Here is a 12,781-nt window from a genome sequence, read left to right as displayed (position 1 = left end):
GGAGGATCCAAGCGGGGGATCTGGATGTTAGTGTTATTATCCGACCTCTGTTTGAGCATTTGTTCTGAAAACACCCTCATCTTATATTCAATAAAATCGATTCAACAAATCGATAATGAAATTTGTTGGCAACGATTTTATATTTATTTTTATTATAAACTAGTTGTTAATTGCTTATTGTAGTTAATATAAACACATATTTTAATTATTATTACTGACAATGATGCAAATCAGTCGGTTCAAAGTTCACTTTGTTGAGCAGTAAACAACACAAACCAGAACACAATAAAAACACAATGTCTCCATTATTTCTGTAAAGAACTGACTTACTGAGTTAGCTTGTTTGCGAGCTTGATTGATCAGTTCCTTGATCTGAGAGATATTTTTTCCTAGGTTTTCCTGGAGCTCCTTGATAGGCTTCAGCTTATCCAGTAATCGATCTGCCTCCTTTTCAAGGTGTTTGACCTTGTCATCTGCCTCTGTAACTTTAGAACAATATAACACTCAGTAATATACAGACATAGTCTGGAAAAAAAATAATTGTCCACAACAATGACATTTCAGTTTTTTCTAATATATATATATTGTGGCAAGGTTATGGAGTCTGTCTACATAAGTGGCAGATTGGAACGCTCATTATTCCCAGCATGAGGGGGTTAATTGCTGGAGGTCAGCAAGGTGGAGCCAATTAACCTGCACTCAGGTGCTTAAAGGGCGGCCGTAAGAGGCATTAGGGGTCTGGAAACAGGGAGAGAGGCAGTCAAGCCAGAGGCCCTCAGACTTTATCAAAAGGATTTGTTTTTGTTTTGGTTTATTTACACGATGAAGTGAAATACTGTGGACTATCCAAAGCTGCAATAAACCACATCTTGCTTTTATTCTGCTGGTGTTCGGAGTTTCTTGTTTTGATCGGGCCGTCCTGCCACTATATATATATATATATATATATATATATATATATATTACACACACACACCGATCAGCCATAACATTTGTCCACTGAGAGCTGAAGTGAATAACACTGATAATCTTGTGATCATGGCACCTGTGGGTTATATAAGGCATCAAGTGAACATTTCGTCCTCAAATTTTGCACTGTAAGGATCTAAGCGACTTTGACAATGCCCAATTTGTTATGGCTAAACGACTGGGTCAGAGCATCTCCAAAACTGTAGTTCCTTGTCTGCAGTAGTCAGTGTCACACCAACTGGTGTAGTACGTACATGAATTTCAGTATGTGAGGGGTTAATTCGATTGTATAGGCATGTGGTGCCAAAAGGTCTTTTAAGATAAATTGGTCTTTTGAAGCTGGGACTCCAACCAGGGCCCTCTACAAGGTGTGAAATCCTACAGTAGAGCTGCCGCTTTGTCTAGGTTCAAATGTAGACGGACGAAGTCATTCACCATATGCCTGTATCCCCTCATAGATACTGGATTCTTTGATATGCTAAGTGATCACTAGCAGTCAGGAAAACCATTTCATATCCAGGTCATATCCAACACATATCAATAATAACTCATATATTCATTATCATACCTCCTTGTATGCATACCTAGAACGGGGAAAGCGCACCCTACAAAAAGAGTACAAACATGGCGGTGCAACGTAAACGGTTTGGAAGGAATTGTGAAGTCTATGATGTTCAGTCATAAGTAGCAAGTGTGACATATCTATGGACTTCACAATTTACAAGAAATTCATAAATGCATTAATTATTCCTGTGGCGAGCACAGGAGGGACGATAAAATGAAAATAAGTTATTTTGACTGATATGTTTCCACCACACAAGGGGGAGGTCACGTATGGTACACCTTCCCTCCGCTTATACCACCCCTGGGCCGGCTTGGAAACTCGAGATGAACTGGGAAAGAGTATAAAGTTAATGAGAGAAATTGGTCAGTGTGCTTACTAGGGGCCAAGATCTAATTTTGAGTAAGTCGCCATCTTTCCTTGCCGGAGCCCTACGGACAGAAAAACTGTTACTTTACCATTCAAGTGAGTAGTTAGGTTTTCTGTAATTTTCTCCTTTTTATTTTATCTGTTGGTGTAAATAATCTGTTTATCGTCTTTTTTGTATGCACTGATTTTTTGTTCATAATAAATATTCCTTTATTAAGTTCTGCCTTTGTCTGGTAAAGACTCACGTAACCTGATTAGACCATTTTGTCGGTAATTTGAAATCACATAATTATCGTGTTAAAATATATTGTGTGGGTTTTTAGTCTGATTCGCTTGGGGGACCAAGGCACCCCATTTATAAATTGTCTTGGTGGTGGCAGCATTATTTTGATATTAGTTATATCATTATAGTTAATTGCGGGTGGTAATAAGGGCGGATATTTGTATTTTAATCACTATTTCCGGTCTAGAGTAGACAGATAGTGAATTGTAACCCTTTTACCACCAGAACCAAGTCACGCACACGCTTGGAGTAGAGTGCGTTCGTGACAGTCAGTACCTATAAAAAGTGGCCCAAGGAAGGAAAAGCGTTGAACCACCGACAGGGTCTTGGGAAGTCAAGGCTCATTGATGCACATGGTGGATGAAGCCTGGCCCAGGTAGTCAAATCCAAACAGAGGAGCTACTATACCTCAAATTACTGAAAATTTTAATGCTGGTTCTGATAGGAAGGTGTCAGAACACATGTTGCATCATAGTTTGTTACGTTTGGGGCTGTGTAGCCACACACCGGTCAGGCTGCCCATGCTGATCCCTGTAATGGGCAAGTGAGCATAAGAATTGGACCATGGCGCAATGGAAGAAGGTGGCCTGGTCCGTTGAATCACATTTTCTTTTGCATCATGTGGATGGCCAGGTGCGTGTACGTCGGGTTACCTGGAGAACAGATGGTACCAGGATGCACTATGGGAAGAAGGTAAGCCTGTGGAGGCAGTGTGATGCTTTAGGCAATGTTTTGCTGGAAAACCTTGGGTTCAGCGATTCATGTGGATGTTACTTTGACACTTACCAGCTACCTAAGCATTGTTGCAGCATTGGCCTCTTTCAGCAGGATAATGGGTCATCTCACAAAAAAAAATTTTCAGGAATGGTTTGAGGAACACAACAAGTTCAAGGTGTTGACTTAGCCTCCAAATTCCCCAGATCTCAATCCACTCGAGCATCTGGGGATGTGCTGGACAAACAAGTCAACTGGCAACACTGAGATCTATTGACAACTTGGAGAGGAGTCTGCTGCTCACTGAGCAAGCTCTCTCGCAGGTAGAGGTGGGGGAGGATAGTGGGATGGAGGTACAGGACAGTCAGGCAGCTAGCTGGGTTACAGTTAGAAGGTGGGGTAGGGGGAAAAGCGCCAGGGAGGCTAGTCCTGATCTAGCACACCCCAACAAGTTTGCCCGGTTGGCAGATGAGGGGGATGTTAGTTCAGAGTTAGCAGTACTGCAGCAAGTCACTGCCTCTGACCACCAGAGGGGTGTCTGCTCCAGTAAGGAGGGAAGGAGGAGCGCAGGGCAGGCCAGACAGGTGCTGGTAGTGGGGGACTCAATTATTAGGGGGACAGACAGGGCGATCTGTCACAAAGACCGGGATCGCCGAACAGTGTGTTGTCTGCCTGGCGCTCGAGTTCGGCACATCGCGGATCGGGTTGACAGATTACTGGGAGGGGCTGGAGAAGACCCAGCAGTCATGGTGCACATTGGCACCAATGACAAAGTGAGAGGGAGGCGGAGTGTCCTTAAAAATGATTTCAGGGACTTAGGTAGCAAGCTTAAGGCAAGGACCTCCAAGGTAGTATTTTCTGAAATATTACCTGTACCACGTGCCACACCAGAGAGGCAGCGGGAGATTAGGGAGCTAAACAAGTGGCTCAGAAGCTGGTGTAGGAAGGAGGGGTTTGGGTTCATGGAGAACTGGGCCGACTTCTCTGTCGGATACAGGCTCAACGGTAGGGACGGGCTGCACCTCAATGGGGAGGGTGCAGCTGTGCTTGGGGAGAAGATGGTCAGAAGGGTGAAGGAGTGTTTAAACTAGGGAAAGGGGGGGAGGGAAACTACAATATAGAAGGGGAAGATAGTGTAGATAGAGAGCTGGGGCTTATAAATGTACCTGGGGGTGGAGCAGAGGGAGGGGTTAGAATAGTTAATAGGGATAGGCTTCATAGGGAAAAAAACCATACACCTCTAAATTGTATGCTTACTAATGCCAGAAGTCTGACCAATAAAACTGACGAACTGGAGTTAATAATGTCTGAAGAAAATTATGACATAGTGGGTATAACAGAGACATGGTTGGATGATAGCTATGACTGGGCGGTTAACATACAGGGTTATAGTCTATTCAGGAAGGATCGGAAAAAACGAAAAGGGGGAGGAGTTTGCCTTTATGTAAAGTCCAGCCTACAGGCCACACTGCGGGAGAATATATGTGAGGGAAATGATAATGTGGAGTCATTATGGGTAGAAATATATGGAAAGAAAAATAATAAAATACTGATCGGGGTTTGCTATAAGCCACCAAATATAATGGAAGCAGCAGAAGATCAATTATTAAAGCAAATAAACAAGGCAGCTAATCACAATGAGGTGGTTATTATGGGGGACTTTAACTATCCCGACATAAACTGGGAAACCGAGACCTGTGAATCTCATAAAGGAAACCGGTTTCTGACTATAAGTAAGGATAATTATCTGTCCCAAATGGTACAGGACCCGACCAGAGGGGGCGCCCTACTGGACTTAATATTAACCAACAGACCTGACAGAGTAACTAATGTGCAGGTCAGGGGACATCTAGGAAATAGTGATCACAATATGATGCATTATAACTTGTCCTTCAATAAGGGAACTCTTAGAGGAGCCACAAGAACTATGCACTTTAGGAGGGCAAAGTTTGATCAAGAAGCCCTTAACACTGTAAATTGGGAAAATGTCCTCAAAAACAAGAGTACAGACGCTCAATGGGAGATTTTTAAGAATATCTTAAATTCTCACTGTGAAAGGTACATACCGTATGGGAATAAAAGAGTCAGGAACAAGAGAAAACCAATGTGGATAAATAAAAATGTAAAGGGGACAATAAATGGCAAAAAAAAGGCATTTAAGCTACTAAAACAGGAAGGCAGTGAGGAAGCACTAAAAAGCTATCGGGAAAAAAATAAAATATGTAAAAATCAGATAAAAGCAGCAAAATTGGAGACAGAAAGACTCATTGCCAAAGAGAGTAAAACAAACCCCAAAATGTTCTTTAACTATATAAATAGTAAAAAGGTTAACAATGAAAGCGTTGGCCCCTTAAAAAGTAATGAGGGAGAAGTTATAGACGGGGATCAGGAAAAAGCTAATCTATTAAATATATTCTTCTCTGCTGTATTCACAGAGGAAAATGAAATGCCAGGTAATATACAGCAGGATGAGATAAATGCCCCAGTACATGTCGCCTGTCTAACGCAGGAAGAAGTGCAGTGCCGCCTAAAAAAAATCAAAATAGACAAATCACCAGGTCCAGATGGCATTCACCCCCGCGTTCTAAGGGAGTTAAGTAATGTAATAGACAGACCCCTATTTCTAATATTCAAGGACTCTATAGTGACAGGGTCTGTTCCCCAGGACTGGCGCATAGCAAATGTTGTGCCAATATTCAAAAAGGGGACAAAAAGTGACCCGGGGAATTATAGGCCTGTTAGTTTAACTTCTGTTGTGTGTAAACTGTTTGAGGGTTTCCTAAGAGATGCTATTTTGGAGTATCTCAATGAAAATAAGTGTATGACTCCATATCAGCATGGGTTTACAAGGGATCGGTCCTGTCAAACTAACCTGATCAGCTTTTATGAGGAGGTGAGCTCAAGACTGGATCGGGGTGAATCGCTGGATGTCGTATATCTTGATTTTTCCAAAGCATTTGATACGGTGCCACATAAAAGGCTGGTACATAAAATGAGAATGCTTGGGCTGGGGGAGAATGTGTGTATGCGGGTAAGTAACTGGCTCAGTGATAGGAAACAGAGGGTGGTTATTAATGGTACATACTCTGAGTGGGTGACTGTTGCTAGTGGGGTACCACAGGGGTCAGTTTTGGGTCCTATTCTTTTTAATATATTTATTAATGACCTTGTAGAGGGATTGCATAGTAAAGTATCAATCTTTGCAGACGATACTAAGCTCTGTAACGTGGTTAACACAATAGAGGACAGCGCACGATTACAAATGGATCTGCATAGGTTGGAGGCTTGGGCTGGGATGTGGCAGATGAGGTTCAACACAGATAAATGTAAGGTTATGCACATGGGGAAGAAAAATCCAGGCTGGGAATATGTATTAAATGGGAAAACACTGGGGACGACTGACATGGAAAAGGACTTAGGAGTTTTAGTTAACAGTAAATTTACCTGTAGCGACCAGTGTCAGGCAGCTGCTGCTAAGGCAAATAAAATCATGGGGTGCATCAAAAGGGGCATAGATGCCCACGACAAGGAAATAATTCTACCCCTGTACAAGTCACTAGTCAGACCACACATGGAATACTGTGTACAGTACTGGGCACCAGTGTACAAGAAAGATATAGTGGAGCTGGAGAGGGTTCAAAGACGGGCAACCAGAGTAATAAGGGGAATGGGAGGACTACAGTACCCAGAAAGATTATCAGAATTGGGGTTATTTAGTTTGGAAAAAAGACGGCTTAGGGGGGACTTAATAACTATGTATAAATATATAAGGGACAGTACAGAGATCACTCCCAGGACCTATTTATACCCAGGACTGTATCTATAACAAGGGGACATCCTCTACGGCTGGAGGAAAGAAGGTTTCTACACCAGCACAGACGGGGGTTCTTTACAGTAAGAGCGGTGAGATTATGGAACTCTCTGCCAGAGGAAGTGGTGATGGTAAACTCAATAAAAGAGTTCAAAAGGAGCCTGGACGTGTTTCTTGAAAGCAATAATATTACAAGTTATGGATATTAGATTAATAGGGACAGAACGTTGATCCAGGGATTTATTCTGATTGCCATATTTGGAGTCGGGAAGGAATTTTCCCCCTGGTATGGGGCAATTGGCATCTGCTTCATAAGGGTTTTTTGCCTTCCTCTGGATCAACACAGTAGGGACACAATATGTATATAGGTTGAACTTGATGGACTTTGGTCTTTTTTCAACCTTATGAACTATGTTACTATGTTACTATGTTACTAAGTCAGATCCATGAAGGCCCCACCCTGCAACTACAGGACTTACAGGATCTGCTACTAACGTCTTGGTGCCAGATGCCACAGCCCACCTTCAGAAGTCTTGTGGAGTCCATGCCTCGACGGGTCAGGGCTGTTTTACCGGCAAAAGGGGGACCTACACAATATTTGGCAGGTGGTCATAATGTTATTGCTGATCTGTGTATATGTCTGAACTGTCACCTATTGCAGCCACGCTTTAAATGATTATCCGTGGAAATTTAATAACACTAAAGGAACAATTATGTCATGTTATTTTGACGTGATTTCTTCCTTTAAGTGAGGGCTAATGGTCCCAGTCCTCTCCATACTATGTGGCATGTTTGCAAAAACAATGGCGGAAACATTTGCCATGCCCCAGTTTTGCTTCATGGAGCAATGCATAAAGCAAATAAGGTGACTGTCCCGCAAATATGACACTCAAGAGCACAGCTAGGGGGTAAATGAAAAGTATTGAGCGCACTGACAAATTTCATAGTCTTCAATAAAAAAAGACAAATCAAACATAAAAAGACATGTTTCATTGCTTCCAGCATAATCATAAGCCATCTAAGACAGCTTAGAAGCGGCCAGTAAGTTAGCTACATTACAAATCAAAGCGCTAGCCACTGAGCTGTATGAAGAGCACTACTACTACTGCTGCTTTAATTAACATAAGACACTGAGGTAACCCTTAGACATTCAGTGCCCAAGAGTGTTTTAATAAGAAACACTCCATATAAACATACAATTTGAAGACAGATCAACATTAGTCTGCTTATTTTTCCTGATGTAATAGTTGGGAGCAGAGGCAATGAAAGACATAGTAACAATGAGCATTCATTCCAAAAATTAATGTAGAATCTGCCAAAATGATGTCCTAAATTGATAATAGAATGCTTTTCTGCTCTGTCAATGTATTGTTATCTGCGATTATCACTCCTAGAACTGCTCCAACCATGACATTTGATACCAAGAGATGCTGCATTATTGCAATATATGAGTAACGTGTGTGTAACATGTTTTTAGACAATGCTTGTTTTGACATACTGTCAAAACTACATAAGAAATAATGCAAAATAATGAGTTTTCTGTCAACTTTAAACTAAGCATTTTTGTTGCAATTGACATTTAAATATTCTTCTAATGCATCACTAACAGAAATAACCTAAAGAGTGCATGACATTTAAAACATACTGTTAGCTGTAAGGTATACTTAAATCTTTGTAAAGTGAAAAGATAATTGTTCCTACCTGTTGCTAGGGGGGCCTACTAGCTGCTGCAGACTTAAATAATAGATTATGCAGTCACTGAGAACAAGAAATCTTGGGGCTGCATGATGTATACTGTACACACAAGGTGGGTTTCTAATATACATACAGTATTACTTATTTTACTATGTAACCACAATTACATAGATTTTTTAGCATACCGAACAGAAAGATACAGAAGTGACAGATCTGTTTTAATAAATCTATTTCTATTCCCAAGACATTGCAGAAGACAATGACGAGAGGTAATGCATCTAGATACAACTTTAGCATTCATGACATACCATTTTCGACTGGATCTTTCATAATGGCATTAGTTTTAGCGACAACATCTTTCAGTGCACTGTAGTTCTGTTTCAAGCCCAGTAGGTTTAGATTAAGGTCCTTGATTCTTTCCAGGACATCATTGGCTGTATCATTTGCTTGCTTGGCCTTGTCTTTAGCAGTTTGTATTTTTACCATCGTATCTATTATATCCAAATTGGAAGAAAAAAAGAACATTAGCGTTCAAGTACAGTTATCGTTACTTATTGAATGACACTTTGGCAAATATCAAGTTTGCTGGAAAGTTTAACTCTTTCATGTTTTTGAAACAGCTTAAGGAAACATTCGCTTGATCCCACACCCCGATCAAATTACCATCCAGTTTCCCTTCTCCCCCTGGCATTCAAACTGCTAGAATGATTAGCTAATAATCAACTAATCCTGCCATTCGCCCTGTCCACAATTTCTAACATCTCTATCACTGTGGACAACTTCACTATCCACCTGACAGACCAAGTTTGCTGCCCCAGTGTCTTTCTTGACTCTGCTCATTGACTTCCCTTCATCCCTCATATCCAGTCCCTCACCAAATCCTCCCGCCTTCACCTGAAAAACATCTCCCGAATCTGTCCATTCCTCACACAAGAAACCACCGAAATACTAATCCACTTCCTTGTGATATCCCGCCTGGATTATTACCTACTCCCTAACTGGTCTTCCTCTCTCTTGCCTTTCACCGTTCCAATTTGTCCTCAACACTCCAGCTATATTAATCTTTTTCCATCACCATGCTTCATCTGTTGCAACTCTTTGCCAATCACTCCATTGACTCCCCATACCATTCAGAGTCAAATTCAAACATCTGACCCTGAGCTACAGACCCCTTAATAACTGCACCCACTTATATGTCTCCTACCAAAAACACCCCTATCCCCTCTCTTCCCAGTCCCCCATCCAGGAGTTCACCAGTGCTACACCCCTTCTCTGGAATTCCTTTCCCTGTTCTGTCCGATTTTCTCTCTCATTTGCAAATTTCAAAAGGTCTCTGAAAACCCACCTCTTTTGAGAAGCATACAACCTTTCCTCATAAGACTCTCAGCCAGCTTCATGTCTAAGTCGTCTAAGCAACCAATAACCTCGACAGCTCACCCCGAGTCAACAAACCCATTTCATCCAAACAGTCCCCTCCTACTGTTTTACTTCCCCCTCAACCAACTACATTGTAAGATCGCAAGAGGAAAAAAAATCCGTCTGTTTAAAAAACGTTTACTCATCTATAAAAGCTAAAGAAAAAACCTGCTAAATAGTTATAAGGGAATAAGTACAAGTAGCGATAGTGACATTGTAATACTGATGCCATGAATCTCTGAATCATCACCCACATGTACATATTGTTCAAACTTGGGGTATTTTGCAGCCATTCTACCACCAATATTTGCCAAAGTTCGCACATGTAAAATTATTTTGGTGACAACACCCTAATATACTGTATGTTCGGCAACATCTCCTGAGTACAGTGATTCAATTTGGAATTCTAACATCCTGCACCCATGTTTGATACTGACCAATTCAATTTACCCCCATCAAATCATATATTTTTGAAAACTGGACAACCTAGAGTATTTCAAATTGTTGTATTTTTGCATGTTCCATGCACTTATACTACCACAAGCAGGGCCGGCCCTATAATGGGGCAGACTGGGGCAATTGCCCCAGGCGGCACTTTAGAAGGGGCGGCACTTTGCCGCCCCAAGCGCTTTTTTTTTTTTTGAAGCGGAGGAGAGAGAGAGGGGCACCGAGTGGTTTTAGCTTACCCGCTCGGCGCCCCTCTCTCTCTCTCCTCTGCGGCGAGTCTCCCTGTTCGGTCCCGGTGCCGGCTTGTAATGCAGAGCGCCGGAAGTGACGTCAATTTCCGGCGCTCAGCATTACAAGCCGGCACCGTGGCAGAGCAGGGAGACTCGCCGCAGGACTGTTTAAAGGTAAGTACCGGGGGGGGGTCGTAGATTATGCCGTCGGCGAAGTTTAAAATGCCGCCCCCCCCCCCGGCGTCGGCGGGGGGGGGGGCGGCGTTTTAAACTTCGCCCCAGGCGGCGTTAAGTCTTCGGCCGGCCCTGACCACAAGCCTTTGTCAAATGTTAAAAAAGTAATTATTTTTCCACACAATTTTCTTCAGGTATGAATTTACAGCTCCTGGTACATATCACTGCCAAACAAAGCCCCAATATGTGTTCAACAACATCTACATAGTAGAGTGATACCACACACGCATATGTTTGCTGGGCTGTTTGGGAACTAAAAGGCCACATTTGAGAGGCTGATATAAATTACTGCAAGAAAAAAGTCTAGAGCAGTACAATGAAGAAGACATTTAATGTCTGCAGAACTAAAAGTAAAACATAAATTAAAAATGGGCAATTGTGTGGTGCAATCTGGACAATAGAACAATAGAACCCTTTTCTGAGGGTTCTTCTTCATTTCAGTAGAGGGGATTTTATAAATAAACTGGGTAGCCACAATTCTGCTTTGCCACATCACCACCTGGGCACCAGGTGCATCCTGGTACAAGATCCCCAAAATTACGTTGAGCTGAAACTGTAAAAAATGGTCTCATTACAGGGTTTTCTTTTTTGTGCAACAAAAAAAACCCCCAAAACAATGTAGGTTGCAATTTGCATCAGATATATTCTGGCAGATCTACCTCGGATGAAAACCTCCACAGTCCTCTCCCTGTGGATGGTGCTCGGCATGCACACTAGTGATGTCCGGATCATGAACGAATCGTTCATTTGATCCGGTTCTTTTTAGTGATCCGGATGAATCGGTTCACTAGACTGAACGATTCATTTGTAGCGGTTCAGTCTGTGAATCATGCAGCTGTAACCTGATCCTAGAGCTGTGAGTCATCTGCAGAGCACTCAGACACAGACTCTGGGGTCAGGTTACAGCTCATTAATTCACACAGGAACGATGACTCAGAGTCAGAGAGTCGTTCAAAGAGTCGAATGATCCGAAGAGTCGAATGATCCGAAGAGTCGAATGATCCGAAGAGTCGAATGATTCGAATCTTACAGGGATCCAGATCTTACAAGGATCCGAATCTTACAGAGATTCGAATCATTCAGAGAATATTACTGATACCATACTTTTATAAATAAATACATTAATAATGTTCACACTGCCCCCAGGATTTAGATTCCCCTGACTTGGCCCCCCTTTACCTATAACTGCACCTACAGTTAACTTTATTAAATGAATTAAATTAACCCTCAGTCATCAGCATAAAATTAACCCTTATACCCCATCAACCATAACTGCCCCTGAAATTAACCGTAAAGATCCCATTAACCATAACGGCCCCTGAAATTAACCCTAAAGACCCCATTAACCATAACGGCCCCTGAAATTAACCCTAAATATTCCATTAACCATAACTGCCCCTAAATTAATTGCATGTACTCCAGATAAATTACCTAATAAATTGGTATGGTTGATGGGGTCTTTAGTGTTAATTTAGGGGCAGCTATGCTTAATGGGGTGTTTAGGGTTAATTTGGGGGCAGTTATGCTTAATGGGGTGTTTATGGTTAATTTGGGGGCAGTCATGGTTAATGGGGTGTTAAGGGTTAATTTTAGGGGCAGTCATGGTTGATGGGGTGTTTAGGGTTAATTTAATGGTGAGGGTTAATTTAATTAATTTAATAAAGTTAGCTTAAGGTGCAGTTGCAGGTAAAGGGGAATGTAAATCCTGGGGGCAGTGATTATTAATGTATTATTTATAACAGTATGGTGATATTCTCTGAATGATTAGAATGCCAATGAAGGCAGAGAGTCGTTCAAAGACTCGGATCTTACAATGATCCGGATCTTACAGTGATCCGGATCACTGTAAGATCCGGATCCCTGTAAGATCCGAATCTTTGAACGACTCTCTGCCTTCATTGACATCAGGATTCATAATGAAAGGGGCGGGGCCAATCGTTAGTGTGCCTGCACGGAGTTACTGGAAAACAGTAACTCCGTGCAGGCACACTGAGTGATCCGAAGATTCGGATCATGAATCGGATCATTTCAGTGAACGAATCGAAATGATC

General features: G+C 42.0%; 1 protein-coding gene across 1 annotated transcript in view; it reads right to left on the bottom strand.

Annotated features, from left to right (window-relative positions):
• The window catches only part of LOC149275966 (laminin subunit alpha-2-like), a 411,836-nt gene that overhangs the window by 63,632 nt on the left and 335,423 nt on the right, over positions 1–12,781 (bottom strand). Inside the window, 2 exon segments of the mRNA XM_089504075.1 lie at positions 331–485; positions 8,712–8,894. Coding sequence (XP_089360201.1) covers positions 331–485; positions 8,712–8,894 — 338 coding nt within the window.

This window comes from Sceloporus occidentalis, unplaced genomic scaffold (assembly GCF_023333645.1).
Source record: "Sceloporus occidentalis isolate IW3139 unplaced genomic scaffold, rSceOcc1.0.p SCAF_254, whole genome shotgun sequence".
Lineage (NCBI taxonomy): Eukaryota > Metazoa > Chordata > Lepidosauria > Squamata > Phrynosomatidae > Sceloporus > Sceloporus occidentalis.
This window is presented reverse-complemented; position numbering and strand designations above follow the sequence as displayed.